The sequence below is a fragment of the Balaenoptera physalus genome, assembly GCF_965194825.1.
Source record: "Balaenoptera physalus genome assembly, chromosome: 6".
Classification (NCBI taxonomy): Eukaryota; Metazoa; Chordata; class Mammalia; order Artiodactyla; family Balaenopteridae; genus Balaenoptera; species Balaenoptera physalus.
Genome location: NC_138885.1, coordinates 104851644 through 104872135, shown reverse-complemented (window position 1 = coordinate 104872135; position 20492 = coordinate 104851644). Strand labels below are relative to the sequence as shown.

At 33.5% G+C, this 20492-nt stretch overlaps 1 protein-coding gene across 1 annotated transcript in view; it reads left to right on the top strand.

Moving 5' to 3' along the window:
* The window catches only part of BARD1 (BRCA1 associated RING domain 1), a 76924-nt gene extending 61311 nt beyond the window's left edge, over positions 1 to 15613 (top strand). The window contains exons 8-11 of the mRNA XM_082467471.1: positions 1265 to 1397; positions 1998 to 2090; positions 11995 to 12092; positions 13133 to 15613. Of these exons, the coding sequence (XP_082323597.1) occupies positions 1265 to 1397; positions 1998 to 2090; positions 11995 to 12092; positions 13133 to 13465 (657 nt within the window). The 3' untranslated portion in view covers positions 13466 to 15613. The remainder of the gene's footprint in view (positions 1 to 1264; positions 1398 to 1997; positions 2091 to 11994; positions 12093 to 13132) is intronic.
* The last annotated feature ends 4879 nt before the right edge of the window (positions 15614 to 20492 follow it).

Sequence of the window (20492 nt, the reverse complement as noted above, 5' to 3'; positions counted from 1 at the left end):
TCTTGTAATACAGTAGTGCTGATTTATGTTTTCTTTCTTATCTGCTGGGTCATTGCTTTTCTTTTATCAGGTAGCTTTTGGCTAACTCTCACTCCAATTTCATTTATTAAATTTCTGTTGGTTGCTATTGAAAACACTGTCCCGTTGCTTCTTTGAATCTTTCATGTCTAATCTTTAACGGTATCCATTGGTGCCTCCTTTTTATTCTTGTCTTTTTTGTCTTCTGTAAGTTCTAAGTCTTTCTATTAAAATGAAAATATTAGTCTTTGTTAGATCACTTCCCTTTTCATAAGCTGCATTGACTTACTACTGTTGGTGGATCTGATGTAACTTTGGTATTCCTTTGTCTGTTTTCACTTTCTTGGTTTCAAGAGGTAACTGTTTTAGTGTTAAAATTTTGTTTTCTGTCTTTGAGATCAGTGCTGTTCTAGAAGACTTAGTTTTCTTTAATTTTTTATGTAATCTCAGTTTAAATTAAAAAGACCAAGTTGAGTTTAATTCTATTGGAATAAGTTAGTGGGGGGGAGATAGAGAATTGATCATTTTAAGTGGGTATTTTGGGTTACTTTAAAAAAAGGGAGGAGTGCTTACTGGTGACAGAATGAAGTTGTAAAACCCTAGAGAGACCCAATTTAGCATCAAGGAGGGACTTCCTAGTGGCACAGTGGTTAAGAATCCACCTGCCAGTGCAGAGGACACAGGTTCGATCCCTGGTCCTGGAAGATCCCACATGCCGCGGAGCAACTGAGCTCGTGTGCCACAACTACTGAGCCTGCGTTCTAGAGCCCACGAGCCGCAACTGCTGAGCCCGCGCACCGCAACTACTGAAGCCCCCGCGCCTAGAGCCCGTGCTCTGCAACAGGAGAAGCCACCACAATGACAAGCATGCGTACCGCAGTAAAGAGTAGCCCCCCACTCGCCGCAACTAGAGAAAGCCCCCATGCAGCAACAAGGACCTGGTGCAGCCAAAAATAAATAAATAAAAAATAAAATAAAATTATTTAAAAAAAAAAAAGAATCAAGGAAACAAGACATCCTGGGTATAGACAGCTAGCCCAAGTAGTGTTTTATTGGGAGAAGGGGGTAAAGAAATAGAAAAACAGTTATTCAAATGCATTGAGCATTAAGGTTCAATGGAAATTTTTGGGAATTACTAGATAAACTAAGGAATGAAATCCAAGCTTGTATCAATTGAAAGTCAGTTTAATTTTTCTCTAATCTTTAAATGTTTTTAACACTGTGGCATCTCCTCTTCCATTGACAGGTAAACACTGGTCAGCGCAGGGATGGGCCTCTTGTACTTATAGGCAGTGGACTTTCTTCAGAACAACAGAAAATGCTCAGTGAGCTTGCAGCAATTCTTAAGGCTAAAAAATGTGCTGAGTTTGACAGTACAGGTGAGGATTATTTATTTATTTATTTATTTTTGGTTGAAATTTTTAAATGGGTAATTCCATTGTAGAGCTCCCTTTGATAATTTATATGTTTTAACCATTGGGATCTGACTATATACTTTGAATCTGGTAATAATTCTAAAATGTTTTTACAGTTATAAACTACTTACAAGTCTTAATTTAGTTAGGAAATATAAAGTTTAAAGCTTTGCACCTATTTTAAGACAGAACAATACGTCAGAGCAATTTTATGAGTTTGCTAATGACAAATAAATTGTAATGCAGCATAATGCTTTAATTCCTTAGTTATAATTTGAAATAGAAAAGAAAAATTTGTGTTGGCTACTGTGGCTTTAAGATATATAGTTTATAAAAAAAAAAAAAGATATATGGTTTATGATCTGGTTTTTCATGTTGGTAGCCAGAATAGAGAATGAAACTAAATAAAAGAAGTCTTATACCTAAGTATAAAAATTGTTGCCTTTCAAGAAAATTCAGGTATAAGTTTATAAAATGTAGACTAACTGGTTATAAAAAGCAGACTGGTTAAAAAATTATTTCGGTTTATATTTTGTTTCTCTTATTGCTTTTTTTGTTTTCCAGTAACTCACGTCATTGTTCCTGGTGATACAGTTCAAAGCACCCTGAAATGTATGCTTGGGATTCTCAGTGGTTGCTGGATCCTAAAATTTGAATGCAAGTATTGGATTTGGGAGAGTTACAAAAGGAATTAAGTAATGAAATAAAATGAAATTGACTAATTTCATTTTTATAATGCACTACTGCCAATAATTATTTAAGGACCTTATGCTAATTTTTTTACCCCTGGTTAGTCACTGCATTTTGAAAAAGCATCTCATATTAATGGTATCATTTAGATGTTCTTAGTAAATATCCACAAGTATGTCCTGGTTTCAAAATCTTTTATTCTACAGTACCAACTATTTTAATCAAGAGTAAATGGATTATGTAATAGACCTATAAGCTTAAACAATCTGTATTACCATTACATGATATATTTAACTTAATAAATGCATGTTTTAAATATACAACTATGAAATGAAAGTAGTTTATTGCTTTCCCTTTTTGATTCCTAAAAACTTAACTGTATAACTCTCTTTTGCTGTCTTAGCTAATATGGTATATTTTAGGAAGCTGTTTGGCAATTTAGACTGCCCTGTACTACCTGGTTTGGGGCGAATACACTAGGTAGTCTCTAAACCTCTGATGAAAATGTGTCCCCATTACCCCTTTCTAGTTACGTAGTCAAACACCACTACCTTTGGAGCTGCCTCTCACCTTCCCAGCTCTCACTTGTCTGTTTTTCTTAACCTTGGATTCACCTAGGACTTAACAAAATAAAAAGAAAGCTCATGCAAGGTTATTTTCTACTCCTCAATCACTAAAGTATCTACTTGTGATATGATGGCTAATACAGGACAGTGAAATGACCTTTTTTGCTAGCTAATTGTTTATAAAAGAATAGTGGCTATAAAGGGGGTACACAGGGAATCTTGTTATGATGCAGTTGAGTATCTTGATCCTAGTGGTAGTTATGTTACACAGTCTACACATGTGATTAAATGTCAGCTGTACGTGTGCATGCGCGCACACATACACAGAAAAGAGAGCATGTTTAATTGATGAAATCTGAATAAGTTCTTTGGATTGTATAGGTGTCAAATTCTTGCTTTTGATAATTGTGCTATTGTTGTGTAAGATGTTAACATTGGAGATAGGGTGCATGGAACCTCCCTGCATGTTTCTTTGCAACCGCCTGTGAATCTATAATTATTTCAAATTAAAAAGTTAAAAAAGAATAGTGAGTATTTTTAATGAAACTTTCCTTTTAAGAAGCAAATGATGGATTAGTTTTGAAAAATCTTTTGTTTTATTTATTTATTTATTTTTTAAAAATTTATTTATTTATTTAGTTTTGGCTGTGTTGGGTCTTCGTTTCTGTGCGAGGGCTTTCTCTAGTTGTGGCGGGAGGGGGCCACTCTTCATCGCGGTGCGCGGGCCTCTCACTGTCGTGGCCTCTCTTGTTGCGGAGCACAGGCTCCAGACGTGCAGGCTCAGTAGTTGTGGCTCACGGGCCCAGTTGCTCCACGGCATGTGGGATCTTCCCAGACCAGGGCTCGAACCCGTGTCCCCTGCATTGGCAGGCAGATTCTCAACCACTGTACCACCAGGGAAGCCCCAAATCTTTTGTTTTATAGCTTTGTGTTTTGAAGGTTTTATGGCAGAGATGCTTGATTTAATCAAAATCTTTATATTATTAATTTAATCTGTTGTTTGAAATTAACTTGGTTTGTAAAAAAGTTTCCTTTTAGCAACTGATATTCACATCTGTATAAAATACAGCTACCACTTTTCTTGTGATGGTAGTCTCCACTGATTTGGTCTGAGTCAGCTGTGACTAGCAATGCTACTCTATCTGTTCTCATCAATATCTGTTACTAGACTCTGCCAGTCAACCAGTTAAACAAGTATGATAAACAATTGGACTGATTGGCCATTTACATAGAAAAAAAAGTTTCTCTTTATGTCTCTTATTTTTGAACTTTCATTTCCTTTTCTAATCTGTGGCAAGCCTTATTGGGCCTCAGTATTTAAAAAAATGACTTAAAATGGTTCCAGGATTATAGATGTTTTTGTACTGAACTTGTGCCAGAAACCTTGCCTGTGGTTATAGGAAGGAATGGATTTTCATAATAATAAGGTCTCATTAATAAAGAAGCCATGTGAAATTTTGAATATTAAGACAGTTACCACCTACCCAGTAAGTCTAGTTCTTGTGAATTTGCCAAACTTGCATCTGGTTACGTATACAGACTACATGATTCATTTCCATAATATCTGCCTTCTTTAAGAAATGGAAGTTTTGTCACTTTAATGGCTTGGTCATGTCATTTTTATAGAATCACTGATGGACTCAAGCTGACCTAATAGCATGCTGCTTGGTGATTTTCACAGTAGTGAATAATATACTCTAATATCAATCGTTCTTTTAGGATAAAAGATGGATGGAATCTCTTACTGAAGTTCATATCCCCATATTGTCTAATACAAAGTTCAAATAGGTTTGAGAAATAGGTTTAGGGTTTGAGACAATTACTTTAAATAGCCGCTGGGTTTATAAAAAGAAAGCAAGAACCCTCAAATACTTTCTATCCTAATACATTTTTCTATGGTTTCTGTGTTGTTCTTAATGTCAGGCAACTTAGTGTGATTTTTAAAAAAATGTTCACAGCTATTCAAAATTAGTTGAAAACAATCTATATTAAGGAAAGATGTGGTGGACCAAAGCTTTCAAAATTAATCATAAAGATTTATGACTTATTAAAATTAGATCTTGTGTTTGAGTATATCCACCAGCTTGCCTGGTAGACAGAAGCTTTACTGGCTGAACTATATAGAAAGTTTAGTATCAACTTATTATGGCATTTTCCACAAACCAAGTAGATTAAAGAGGAAATTTCATCTAAATTTTCTCTGTAGAGAACTGTCTTATTTAAAAACTTAAGCAAATTTAAACAAATTAACAAAAAGAATTATACAAAACAGTCTGGATCCATTGGATCCAAATTTAACTCTTGGAAGTCTTCTGTTGAAACTTACTTTGTCTTAATTGGTTCATATCTCTTATTTTTTTATATTATATATATATAGAGCATCTTACAGTGTCATAGTTAATGAACTTTGAATGAACATTCTAAGAATAGGGCATAATTATACTATTGTACTAGCCATTCTGTCTCATCATATTTATTTTACAGATATTTTATCAAATGGTATTTATCTTTATTTTACAGAAACAGGAGACACAGCTAAGAAAGTTCATTCTTCAAGATTAAATTTGTGCCTGAGATTCTGCTTTAGTCCTAGTTTTGGTGCTAATTCCTCACAGGCAACTAATAACCATCCCCGTACAGGGTGAATTTTGGTAATTAAAGAGGTGACTAGAATGAAGATTAGAAGATATATAAATATGCCATTTTATTCATCTCTTAGAGAATGAAAAAGGTGGAATTGCATCCTAAGGATGTAAACTAGCCTTCAGAAAGTGAAAATGTATTTTACTGACCTGTTCTTTCAGTACACTGCTTTCAAAATCTCCTCTAGCCTAACCTTTTTTAAAAAAAAATTTAATTCTGCCTCTTCATTTCTCATCTCATTGTGAAGGGGAGAGCAGATGACTGTCCTCTTTTCTTTCATAATCTCTTCCTCTTCTCCACTCTCATCTAAGTTTAAATAAAATTGCTGCTATAGAAGTTCTGAAAGACCTCAGCACCTAAGGGAATTGCTGTGGGAATGTGCCAGACATTTTGCACTGGACTTGTGTCTGTGAGGAGAGGAAGGGCCAGATACGGTGTTTCTTTGTTTTTGTTTTAGATGAGGAAGATGAAGCCTAAGAGGCAATCATTATATCATCATTTTATAAATGACTTCATGATCAGATTAATAAACTTATACTTTTCTATTAAAATTTATTTCTTCAAATGGATGTTGAGTGAGCTGTGGAATTTTAAAAATACAGGTAGTTTTTACTAGTCATATTTTGCTAATTATCAAAAAATAAGTATACCAAAGCATTTCTGTCAGCTAAGATTGATTAGGCAAATTCATGCTTAGAGAAATATTTTACAAAGATTGTCTAAGAATAAAAAAAAATTAACATCTGTTGATATAACATCTGTCCTACTTCTGAGAATATACTCCAAGCAAGTAATACAAAAGAAAGAAAAAAAACTATTTGCATTGTTATTTCTTATAACAAGAAGTAGGGGGGAATAACCGGAATATGAAAAAATAAAGAACATTCTGGAGTGCTTAAAGGTGTTTTCTGAAAAAAATTTTATTTTTATATGATAACTAGTAGGAGTGAAATATGAAAAAACAAATTTGTTTAAATTTTTTAAAGAGCATAAAACAATTATATCTTCACTGTCAGTATATAAATGTGTGAATATGTACAGGGAAAGAAACAATCAAAACAGTTGTAGATCGGTAGGTAGAGGTCTGTTTGTTTATAACAGTTTTAAAATCAATGTATGTCTCTTAAATTCAAGTTTTTTACAAAGAAGTTCAAATTCTCAAGTTCTAATAACAATTAGATCTTCTTTTTGATCTTTTCTAAAAATTAATTGGGTAGGTAAGGGTTTCATTCTTAATCAGGGAAATTAGAACCTGTGCATGTATATTGCTCCGGTCTGGTGCACCAGATTGTTGACACCTGCTGTGCAGACCGAGCAGATACATTTTAACATGGTTGTTGTCCAAGAAAAATGGAAGTCTTACATAAATATTTCAGTTTTAAATATATGATTAACAAAGAACACCAAGTATGAGTTTTTAAATTATTGAGAAAAATTTTGGACATTAGGCTGAGTTTGGTCTTTAACCACATTTATAAAGAGAAGGATTGTTTTGATATTATTATTCATAATACAAGGTTTTAGAATTGATACCCAAATTTTGCCCAAGCAAATTTTATGATACAGTAATATATTTTTGTGATAGAATTTGACCTGCTTCTCAATATGCATTAAATAAAATAAATAAATTTAGCAAACTATCCTATGAGGAAATGGATTTTTATGTATGAATATGCTTATAATTAGAATATTGGCTTAAAAAGTAGCCAAAAATAAACAGTTGTTCAATGGTATTTATTTGAAAACACAAAATCTAATGATCTGTGACAGGTGATTTCCTAAATCTAAATGTTTATGATGGCACGAGAGGAGCATTTACTTCTTATTTTACATTTTCAGCCTTCATTTTATTGTCCTTCCACTCTTCCCTGTGGAATATCATAGTATTGGGCTTAGCTCTTCTTTTACTTGCCATCCAATTTTTAAAAAATTACAGTGAGAGTGAAAGTAGTTTTTCCATTTTTGTCATTGTAAAAAGTTTCCTCTTAAAAACCATTTCCTTTTGTCTGAAGTTTAGTGATATCATAGCGTGTTTGACTAAAAAGCCTACTAGAAAAGCATCTAAAAGTAATTTTTTTTGTTTTTACAACTTGGGTGTTCATTTTCAATACAATCAGAAAGGAAATTCTTCAGTGTTTATTTTACTAATATGCGGTTTTCTTGAGTTACATAAGTGCCCAGTTTGGATCTAACGACATAAATTTATTAGGATTTTTGATTTTGACATAAAATATTTGATTCTGTATTTTCTTTTTTTTATTAGGATAACATTTAGTGTTGGCTAAGAGTAATATTTAATTCTGATTTTCAGTGCTATTTCAGTTACAAATAGCCAGTGGCTCCAGAAGAATAACAGTTCTTTAAATTAGGAATTTATTTATTGCTCTAGCTTTTGAAGAGAGTAAGCACATTCTGTGGTCTTCATGGAGGGATACTTTCCCCTTTGGACATTTGGAATTTTGGGCATTTAACAGATCTCCATTTTAACGCTTCATTCTGTCTTCATTGTATTCTATAATCATTTGTATGTAGCTGTAGATTCAGAAACCCTTTTTTCTACTCCCTCCCGTTTGTGCAATCCTTCTTTTCTTTCTAAAACTAGGAAAAGTGACTAAGCTTAATATAGATTAATGAGCATCATCAGTGGTTCATGCAGCTGAAATGAAAATACACATCCATGGATATATGTGCTTTTATGAGGTAGGAGGCAAGAGTGGCTACTAGAGATTCAGAATAAAGGAATACATTTCTGGATGGTACAAGCGTCTTTTAAAAAAAAAAAATCATATCCCAGAATTCAAAAGCTGCATTAGTATACAGATTCTAGACTTTGCTTAGGTAGCCAGAGCTACCTTAATGACTTTGAGTTAATGACTTTGAGTTAAGCAGTACTTTGGGAATTGGGCTGCTTACCTCTATATAAAAAAGTAATAAAATCAGGGCAAGAGGAAAGCTTACCTGAAATGGTAGACATGATCCGGAATACATCTGCACTGAAAAGAATCTTAGTTTTAATAAGATAGGTAGTTGATTCCTGTATTTCTGAAAAATGATAGCTTTGGTCAAAATCTTAAAATATAATAGAACATGTGAAAAGTAAGAAAGATGACATAAAGCATACATTTTACAAGGGTAGTGGCTTGACACATTTTAAAGTATATATCATTCTGGCATATTCAGAAATCTCTTGTGTTTACATAAACAATATAAATTATTCACGTATAGTCATTTCAGTTTGGATTCAGATCCTCCTATTTAGCTGAGAAAGTTAACTAGTGATTTTGCATATGCATATTTCTTCACAAGAATCCATTTCTGCTGAACTATTTTATTGGCAGATAATGGAATAATATGGACTTTATTAAGTACAAATACAAAATATAATTTGGTTGAGTTTTAGGATGTATTTTTTTATTGAAGTATAGTTGATTTACAATGTATTAATTAGTGCTGTACAGCAAAGCGATACAGTTATACATATATATACGTTCTTTTTTATATTCTTTTCCATTATAGTTTATCATAGGATATTGGATATAGTTCTGTGTGCTATACAGTAAGGAGGTATCTTTAAATTGGTGGAAAATGACCTGTTTTAAAATCTTTATAGAGATTAAGGATTACAGTATATATTATACTTTAGATGAGTTTATGACTAGGAATGTTGAGAAAGTTCTGATAGTTTGTTTAACATGGAAAATAGATTTAACAATTCTTGCTGCAGTTTGCTTAACTAACTTACGTTGAGTAATTAAAACCTTAAAATATTATCTATTATTTAGGTTTGTTAATTAGGTAGTATTTTGGCTTGTAGATTCTTTCATTTCATTGATGATGTTAATATATCAGCATTTAGGTTGATTGAAAGTTTAAAGCATTTCATTCTTGTTTTGGTAAATCAGTTCAATTGGTTTATCTCAAAAGAAATCTATTAGGAAGTTGATATGAAATATAATTATCGTAAATGTCTACTGAGAAGTATGAACATTCTGAAACTCATAGGGTACAAATGAGAGAGTGGCAGCTTTGGCATCAGTCAGGTTAAACAAACTCATTGATTCACTGAAGACAAAGCCAAATGCATTGTTCTCCCCCCTCCAACCCCCCACTCCCAGGTAATCAGCAGTTTTTGACATTTTGGTATACTTTTTGGCTAATCTCTTAAAAATAAGGATCCTCCTATTTAGTCATCTGTTAAGTGGTTATGTCATTTATTTTGAGATAACAATATATTAAATCTGAGTAGAGAATACCTGGCATTTCCTAAGATGCTTTATTTTTTTAATAAAGGTAAAAAAACACATCTAGAAGTTGGAGGATATCTGAGTTCTCATCTCACATGTATCACTGGGAAAGCTGCTTAAATCTCTTAGGATTTAAGTTTCCTTATCTATGAAATGAAGAGGTTGATTAGACAAGCATCAGGAGTTTCAAATTGGCAATCTAAGTCCAAAACAGATACAATTTATGTGGTTTAGTTCAGCATAATCATTTAATTTTTGTGTCTTTAGGTAGGATGTACATTTTCCTATTTGTTACAGTCTCCATAACTCCCTACCACTTAACACAAGGTTCCCCACATGATTATGTAATTTGAATGGCCCTTGTAGGCGTTCGAGTTACAGTCTTTGGACTAGATGTCACACCCAAGTTTCAAAAAATTCTCCATGTTTTCTGTTCTACAACGGCAATTCTAACGGGTTGTTATAGACCTAGAAACTGTTCCTTAGTTTTCAGGGGGAAGCTGTATTTTCCTTCTTTAGCTGATATTAAGTGGTAGAGAGAGTTGGCAAATTGTTACTTGGAATAAAAGGATATCAGAGGAGCACATTCTTCATTTAGCTCAGTAATTGTAATTAGAGCATTGGATTTTTCTTTCTGCCTTTACAGAAATTTACTGAACAATCGCTATAAGGTTGAAAGTTTTGTGACTTGAGGCATATTTACACTGAAAGAGTACTGGCATCTTCCTCTGGTATTGCCATGCTGCCCTCTTGGTGTCTGCCATCTCATTTCTCTTGATGCCATGCTTATCTCCTTCTGGTATCTGTTAAGACTACATTCTGTTGATTGACTAGTGCTGGCATCTTGCCCAGATCAATTGAAACCATTTTAGTATGCTTTTTTGATAGTTTAAATAACCAGTCAAATAAACCCATAAAATGGATAAGCAGCCAGCATAGGCACAGCCCATTTATTTATTTCTGTAGTTAGACATTAGCTGTTTACTTGTTACAGTTACTTGATATTATAGGAGTATTCAATGTTCCGTCCTTGGCTTTATATGCTGGCATATACAGTTCATCTAAAGATACTGGTATAAATGCTCTTCAAATATCAGGAAAGGAGGTTTAGGAAGGGGATTACATGCTTAAGTGATAAAAAGTAAAAGTAATAATTTATATGTGAAATAATGAGTTTGAGGTAAGTCAATGATTTGGCTAGATTGGTAATGTTTTTTGCGTTGGTGTTTAATGTAGAACCAACATATGATGTCATGTAAGCACACTGTCAGTGTTTCTCTTATGATTTTGACCTTGTCAAAAATTTTATTTTGAGACTCATTTTCAGTATACAGTAAAGTTAATATTTTAGTATTAGCTTCATTGGAAAGATAGTTTTTTATACCCTGTGAGTAGTTATTAAAAATTCTATTTTTAAAATATAATTTTTACTACATGCAAAAAACCAACAATTTTTTATAAAAACCATCATATTGATAAGTTAGTGAGAAGAGTAGAATTCAGCGTAGCAAACTTAGCTAGATATGATCCTTGTATTGAAAACACTGGGGACTAAAACACAGGCAAAACTAGCAAAAAATTAAGAATCACATGATAGGGAATTATAGATATGCCAGGGTTGAGTGTTCAACTGGAATATGCATTAATAGTCCCAAGTTAAGAAAAACTTCAGTCCCTTGACAAAGCTCTGCTTTTGGCGCGATAGATGTATTCAGTCATTAAAATATTCTAACTTTTATATATTACGCAACGTCTTGTAATATCTCAGTTGAAGCATCTCTAAAACATTTGAAATATTCACGAAGTCATCTCTAGACTGGTGACTTCAGTGTGTACCTGTCAATTCCAAACACGTCCCAGACTCTGCTTTACTGTTTATTTTAACAAGAGCTGTAGAGCCCCTGTTATTTGACCAGCTTAATAAGGTGAGGTGTTCTGGACTCAAGTACTTTCCTTAATGTCAGATCACTTATAGTCTAACAGGAGGTTAGGCATAAGACTGCCAGAATGAGTGGGGCAGATGATAAGACCTCAGGGTCAGATCATTGTGGGCTGAACTAAATGAGGGACTTTTTATTCACTTTAATTTTGATAATGGTTATAAATTAAAATTTAGATTTTTATCCTTGTACATGAAATAATGTACTGATTTAGGTTTTTCAGAAAGAAAACTAAAATTTGTATTCAGTACTACTTCATTGCTCAGTCCTCTGAAGGAAAGATTTCTTACATTTTCTTTATATGGAAAACCAGTTTTATTACATTTTGTTTTGGCATAAGTAAGGTTTCTTTTTTTGTTTCAGAACAATATTTAACCATGAAGAAGAAAAATCACTTCGGTAAATGGCATAATTTCAATGTGAAAGAAATAATGCTCACTTGATATTTATTTTGCTTTTATCCTCGTTTTTTTCCCAGGGGTGAAAGCATGTCTACAAAGAAAAGAATGTGAACAGGAAGAAAAGTATGAAATTCCTGAAGGACCACATAGAAGCAGGCTCAACAGAGAACAGCTGGTATTTTCCTTTTGATACTACTTTTATTGTTCTTATTATAACTTAATAGTATTATTACCGTCAGGAAAAACTTCTCCTGCCCTTTCAACAAGTACAGGTGACTGATTAAAATTTTAGTTGTGCTTATTTCAAGCACTTGATTCTGAGAGATGATCACAATGAGCAGTAAAAACCAGAAGGTAATAATTTCATACTGTTACTAGATTTTGGGCATCTTGAACACTCCCATAAACCTTTCAGAATCTGAGGTGAGTCTCAGATATAGGAAGTAGCTTGAGAGAAGACTTAGAGCTACTGCTCGGATTTAGTTAGCCATGTCTTTATTACCACATATTGTAGTTTTAATGGCTAAAATTCCATTACCCTGTTGACATATAGGTATATTAAAAATGCCAAAGAAAAGTTTTTGTAGAAGGGACTTGTGAAACTTTTTCTGTAAAGCTCACAGAAGTGTGTTTCATATCTAATTGGATCCCTAGCCATGGCCTTATAATGTATTGTGTTCTAAGGAAAACATCTCTAGAATCCTGGAGGCCACACTCCCACGTCACTGCCCTGGGGACCTTAGATTGGTAGTATATAGGAACCTAAATATGGATGGGCAGAATTGGAAAACTCCATAGAAAAGCTGTTACTCTTACAATTAAGTTTAGCTTGGTATCTGTGAAGCATGTTTCAGATACCCTAGGAAGGAATTCTTGGGGCTTTAAGTCCCACGAAATATGAATAAATATTCTGATATAAGACGCTTGATGAACAGGTTTTATGTGTATGTATACCACACACACACACAGAGCACACCTAAAATGTGAGAAGAGTGAAAAGCACCAGAGTCTTAAGGAAAAAATTGTATAGGAAACCTTTATTTGCATGAGTATTTTTTTTGACCTAAATGGTTTATTTGAAATACAGCTTGTCCTAGCACCTCATTAAGTAGCTTCTTAACTGCTTGTGACTTTTATTTTTATTTCCCTATTCATATGCAGTGTTTTTAAATATTTTGGTCTGCTTTTAATGAGCTTTTTTTTTTGTTTTTTCAGTTGCCAAAGCTGTTTGATGGATGCTATTTCTATTTTGGGGGAACCTTCAAACACCATCCAAAGGACAACCTTATTAAGCTTGTCACTGCAGCTGGGGGACAGATCCTCAGTAGAAAGCCCAAGCCAGACAGTGACGTGACTCAAACCATCAATACAGTCGCGTACCATGCCAAACCTGATTCTGATCAGCACTTCTGCACACAGTATATCATCTATGAGGATTTGTCTAATCATCGCCCAGAGAGAGTTAGGCAGGGCAAAGTCTGGATGGCTCCTTCCAGCTGGTTTATAGATTGTGTGATGTCCTTTGAGTTGCTCCCTCTTGACAGCTGAATCCTATACCAGACGTACATTTCAAATTGAACTTACACAGTGTGAGAGCCCAGTGACTGCACTGTTTTGATCATTCACATTTTTACAAATAGGTAGACTCATTCATACATTTTTTTCCCTTGAATTAAAAAAAAACAAATTGTTTGCCAGATTATGAATTCATTCTATGTTTACCATTTAGATGCGGAGATTGCTTTAAGGGATTTTTCTTTTTAAAACTGGCATATGTATTGATTCATCATGTCTTTCTATTCACATTATCAACTGTCAAAGATTAATGAGGGGATCAGAACTGTTGGTTAAACATACAGGTGGTATCACTATGTCTCACCCTTTTAATGTTCTTTGATGAAAAAAATCCACACCTGCCACCAGCAAAAATACTTGCCTTCGTTTAGTAAGCAAATAATTTTGTCAAATAATTTATTCTGGCTTTGTTATAATGAAAATAGATTACCTGGTCTAAATGTGCCACCATAGGTGTTAAATTCTTCTCCTGTCTACAGTTGTATTTATTTTGCTACTTATAATTTACTTGTTCCTACATTTTTGTTCCCTTTTTAAAAAAAAATCTTGTCTCTTAATCAGGAAATCATGATTTGAATCTAAACATTACTGTTCTCTGTTGGTGAAAGTCAACATTGGGCTCATGATATATATTTTTATTGTATATATTTGCTTATTGTTAATCAACTTATAACTGTGTTAATAATATATATATATGTGTAGAACATTTTCTCTAACACATTTTAGAGACATTGTCAGTCAAATATAAATAAATTAGGGAGCAGTCTTTCTGGTAGACCTTACATATTGCTAAAATAATTTTTTCTGTAGGTCTTAATTTCTTTCTTCATAAATTGTTTTTCATTTTTGGATTGCTGGGGAGGCAGAAGTTGGTGATTACTTGATTTAGAACAGATTTTTGTCCAGGTGATACAAAAGGCTATGACAGTAAGTTTAACGGTAGTAGTGAAAAGGACTTATTCATAATACCAGGACCATCAAGGCTGCAGAATAGTAGACAGGACGTCACCTGAGAATGGGGAGACCTGGGAAGGTTACTGTGGTCTGAGTGTTCTTATTTGTGAATCAGTAAGGTAGATTAGATCATTTTAAAACATTTTCTAAGAAGTAGAATTCTTTAATAAGTCTTTCTAGAAATTTAGTGTACTTATAATATTAAAGACATGGAAAGGGTGTTACTGTTGAGACTTGCCAGTTTGGTCCCTTTTGGGCCAAAGGGAATGAATAGTTTGGTAACCACTAGATTAGAATACTGAGATTCTGAAGTTCATGAACATTTTAAGATCCATTTATTTGAAGTTTGAGATTCGGCTGATTATTTCAAAATAAAATTTACTTTAATCCCTTCTTTGACATGTTATTTTTCCATATCAAGAAATAAATTATGTGAACACAATAATACTGCTGACCCTGACCTTCAAGGGTGAATTAGCTCTGAAACACTCTCTCCAACCAGTATTGTGTTTGTTCCACATTTCATTCAAATGGAGAATGATGAACAACATAGCACCAAGCAAATCTGAGGGGTTAGATAATGTCTGGATTAAATAATTTAATAAGACTCTGGGATTTTGGTTGTCATTTTTGATTTATAACTGACTTGTAGTCACTTTCTATTGCCTCATTGGTCATATTCCTAGACAGGTTTGTGTTTGTTCCTCTGATCTGAATTCCCGTTTGTAAAAACACTTCGGGGAGTTGCTACTCGCTTTCCTTCATTCACTTTCTTGGTTTGTCCTCCTCCCTCTTTGTTGTATTTTGTGTCCCACTATTAAGCAGTTTTGTTTTTGGTTTCTTTAAATATTTATTTTGGCAGCAGTTAATTGATGTTAAGCTCTTGAAACTTGTATTTTCTGTATAGATATACTTGTAATTATTTTCATTTTTCAGTCATAGATTCAAACTTCCTTTTTATTTACCATAAATCACTAAAGTTCTTTGTGCTTCCACATCTCTGTTTCTTCTATAGAGGTGACTTACTCTGCACTGTTGAAGAGCGAGCCTCTGCAAGACTTGTGAGGAAATCTTTCAGCTGACAAAAGCTTGTCTTTTTGACCGCTGTATTTCTGAAGTATATTAGGTACTTTATTACTTAAATAAACTTTTTTGAATGCAGTGTAACCTCGGTAGTTTGGAATCATCATTAAGACTGTCATTTATTACACAGTGATTCCCTTGTGGTTCATTTTTTTTTTAAACTGAAGTGTAATAGACATAGTACTGTATCAGTCTCATATGTGCGTCATAGTGATTCAATATTTTATATACATTTCAAAATGGTCACCTTGTTAACTAGTTACCATTTATCACCACACAAAGTTATTACAATATTATTGACTATATTTCCTGTGCTTCGCATTACATCCCCATGACTTTATTTTATAACTGGAAGTCTGTACCTCTTAATCCCCTTCACTGAATCTGCCTGAACCCAACCCGCCAACCGCTTTCCCCTCTGGCAACCACCAGTTTGTTTTCTGTATCTGTGAGACTGCTTCTGTTTTGTTTTTTAGATTCCACATATAAGTGAAATCATAGAGAAATTGTATTTCTCCGTCTTATTTCACTTAGCATAATACCCTTTATGTCCTTTCATGTTGTCGCAAATGGCAAGATTTCATTCTTTTTTATGGCTGAATTTGTTGATATTGTATATAAACATTGTACATATAAGTCACATCTTTTTCCATTTTCTCTTGGTGGGCTCTTAGGTTGTTTCTGTATCTTGGCTATTGTAAATAATGCTGCAGTGAACATTGGGGTGCATATATCTTTTCAAGTTAGACTTTTTGTTTTCTTCAGATAAATACCCAGAAGTAGGATTGCTGGATCATATGGTAGTTCTATTTTTAACTTTTTGAGGAACCTCCATATTGTTTTCCATAGTGGCTGCATGAATTACATTCCCACCAACAGTGTACAAGGGTTTCTTTTTCTTCACATTCTCTCCAACACTTGTTATTTTTTGTCTTTTTGATCATTGCCATTCTGACAGGTGTAAGGTGATAAACACTGTGTTTTGATTTGCATTTCCCTGATGATTGTGATGTTGAGCATCTTTTCATGTGCTTGTCGGCCATCTGTATGTCTTTGGAAAAATGTCTCTTCAGGTCCTCTGTCCATTTTTAAATAGGGTTTTTCTGGGGTTTTTTTGGTGGCTTTTTTTTTTTGTTTTTTGGGTTTTTTTGTTTTTGGATATTAAGTTGTAAAAATTCTTTATATAGTTTTGCTATTAGCTCCTTATGGAATATATGATTTATGAATTCAGTAGGTTACATCACTTTTTATTTTGTTGGTGGTTTCTTTTGCTATGCAAAGCATTTTAGTTTGATGTAGTCCCATTTGTTTAATTTTGCTTTTGTGTCCCTTCCTTGCCTGAAGAGACAGGTTCAAAAAAATATGGATAAGACCAGTGTCATAGAGCTTACTGCCTGTGTTTTCTTCTAGGAGCTTTATGGTTTGCCTCCAGCTTTGTTCTCTCTCAAGATTGTTTTGGCTATTTGGGTCTTTTGTGATTCCATACAAAGTTTAGGATTCTTTGCTCTAGGTCAGTGAAAAATGCCATTGGTATTTTGATAGGGATTGCATAGTATCTGTAGATTGCCTGGGGTAGTGTAGACATTTTAACAGTGGTAATTCTTCCAGTCTATGAGTATGGTATATTTTTCCATTTATTTGTGTTGTCTTCAAATTCTTTCAGAGTACAGGTCTTTCACCTCATTGGTTAAATTTATTCCTAGGTGTTTTATTCTCTTTTTATGCAATTGTAAATGAGACTGTTTTCTTAACTTTCTGATAGGTTGTTTTTGGTATATAGAAATGCAACTGATTTCTATAAAGTTTGTATCCTGCAATTTTACTAAATTTATGTATTCCAGTAATTTTTTCATGGCGTGTTGGATTTTCTGTATATAGTATCATGTCATCTGCAAACAGTGACATTTTTACTTCTTTTCTAGTTTGGATTCCTTTTATTTATTTTTTTGTCAGATTGCTGTGGCTATGGCTTTCAATACTACACTGAATGAAAGTAGTGAGAGTGGGCATCTTTGTCTTGTTCCTATCTTAGAGGAAAAGGTTTAAACTTTTCCCCAGTGAGTATGATGTTAGCTGTATATTTGTCATATATAGTTTTTGTTATGTTGAGGTACATTTCCTATACCCACGTTATTGAGTTTTTATCAAGAATGGCTGTTGAATGTTGTCAGATGTTTTTTTCTGCATCTGTTGAGTTGATCGTATGATGTTTATCCTTTGTTTTTGTTAATGTTAATGTGGTATATCACACTGATGGATTTTCAGGTATTGAACCCTCCTTGCATTCCTGGAATAAATCCTATTTCATTATGCTTCATCATGATGTATGATCCTTCAATGTATTGTTGATGACTTTGGTTTGCCTTTTTTTTTTTTTTTTTTGGTGTCTGGTTTTGGTATCAGGGTAATGCTGGCTTCGAAAATGAGTTTGGAAGTGTTCCTTCCTTTTCAACTTTTGGGAACAGTTTGAGAAGGATAAGTACTAACTTTAAAAAATTTTGATAGAATTCCCATGGGAGTTTTAAAATTCCTTTTTCAATTTCACTACTAGTAATTAATCTATTCAGATTTTATCTTTCTTCATGATTCAGTTTTGGAAGATTGTGTGTTTCTAGGAATTTAGCCATTTCTTCTAGGTTGTCTGATTTTTTTGGCATATGATTGTTCATAGTAATTTCTTATCCTTGGCATTTCTATGGTATCAGTTGTAACTTCTTTCATTTATGACTTTATTTGGCTTCTCTTTCTCTCTCCACTCCCCCCCCGCCACACCCCCTTATGAGTCTGGTTAATGATTTATCAATTTTGTTTATCTTTTCAAAGAACCAGCACTTACTTTCATTGATCTTTTCTATTGTTTTTTATTTTTCTAGTCTCTATTTCAGTTATTTTTGTTCTGATCTTTATTGGTTCCTTCCTTCTACTAACTGAAAGCTTTGTTCTTCTTTTTCTAGTTTCTTTAGGTGTAAAGTTAGATTGTTTATTTGTAAATTTTCTTTTTTCTTTTTTTTAATTTTTATTTTTTAAAAATGTATTAAGATATAGTTGATTTACAATATTGTGTTAGTTTCAAGTGTACATTTTCTTATTGACATAGTGTTGTCTCTCTGAACTTCCCTCTTAGAGCTACTTTTGCTACATTCCACAGATTTGGGAAAGTTGTGTTTCCACTTTTATTTGTTCGATATATTTTGATTTCCTCTTTGATTTCTTCATTGGCTGATTGTTTAGTAGCATGTTGTTTAGTCTCAACGTGTTTGTGTTTTTTCCAGTTTTCTTTTTGTAATTGATTTCTAGTTTCATACTGTTGTAGTTGGAAAAGATGCTTGATGATGATTTCAGTCTTATTAAATTTATTGAGACTTGTGTTGTGGCGTAACATGTGATCTGTCCTGGAGAATGTTTCATATGCACTTGAAAAGAATGTGTGTTCTGCAGTTTTTGGATGGGATGTTTTGTGTATATATCTCTTAAGTTCATCTGGTCTAATGTGTCATTTAAGATCAACGTTTCCTTATTAATTTTCTGTCTGGGTGATCTATTCATCGATGTAAGTGTGGTATTAAAGTCCCCTACTATTATTGTATTACTGTCAATTCCTCCCTTTATGTTCACTAATATTTGCTTTATGTATCTAGGTGCTCCTCTGTTGAATGCATAAATATTTTCAAATGTCATATCCTCTTGTTGGGTTGACCCCTTTATCATAATGTATTGTCCTTTGTCTTTTGTTACAGTTTTGGTTAAAGTCTGTTTCATCTGATATAAGTATTGCTACCCATGCTTTCTTTTTGTTTTCATTTGCATGGAATACCTTTTTCCATCCCTTCATTCTCATCCTGTTTGTGTCCTTAGATCTGAAGTGAGTATCTTGTAGGCAGCATATAGATAGGTCTTCTTTTTTTTTTTTTTTATTTTTATCCATTCACTCACCCTATGTCTTTTGATTGGAGCATTTAGTTAATTTACATTTAAAGTAATTGTTAATAATTAGGAACTTACTGCCATTTGGTCAGTTGTTTTCTGGGTTTTTTGTAATTCTCTGTTCCTATTTTCTTTTCCTATTCTTTTTCCTTGTGGTTTAATGATTTTCTTTAATGTTATGTTTGGATTCCTTTCTCTTTATTTTTTGATGTATCTATTAGAAATTTCGGTTTGTAGTTACCATGAGGTTCATATATAACAGTCTATATATAAATCAATCTATTTTAAGTGGATAGTTGCTTAAGTTTGAGCACAGTTTAAAACACTAGGGACTTCCCTGGTGGCATAGTGGTTAAGAATACACCTGCCACTGCAGGGTACATGGGTTCAATCCCTGGTCCAGGAAGATCCCACATGCCACGGGGTAGCTAAGCCCGTGCGCCACAATTACTGAGCCTGTGCTCTAGAGCCCGCAAGACACAACTGCTGAGCCCATGTGCCTAGAGCCCATGCTCCACAACAAGAGAAGCCACTGCAATGAGAAGCCTGCGCACCTCAACGAAGAGTAGCCCCTGCTCACCGCAACTAGAGAAAGCCCGTGCACAGCAACGAAGACCCAACGCAGCCAAAAATAAATAAATTTATAAAAATAAAAACACTACATCCCCCCCAAGGTTTATGTTTTTTACATCATATTTTACATCTTTTTGGTGCTTATTCTTTTATTACTTATTGTAGTTATAGTTGATTTACTACTTTTGTCTTTTTATCTTCATACTAGCTTTGTAAGTGGTTAATTCACTACCTTTACTATATATTTGCCTTTACCAGTGAGATTTATGTTTTTCATATATCAATATTTTCTTATTTCTATTTATGGTCTTTTCTGCTTAAAGAATTCCCTTTAACATTTCTTGTAAGGCCAGTTTAGTAGTGATGACTTCCTTTAATTTTTGCTTATCTGCAACACTCTTTATCTCTCCTTATATTCGGAATGACACCCTTGTCAGAGTGTTCTTGGTTGTAAGTTTTTTCCTTT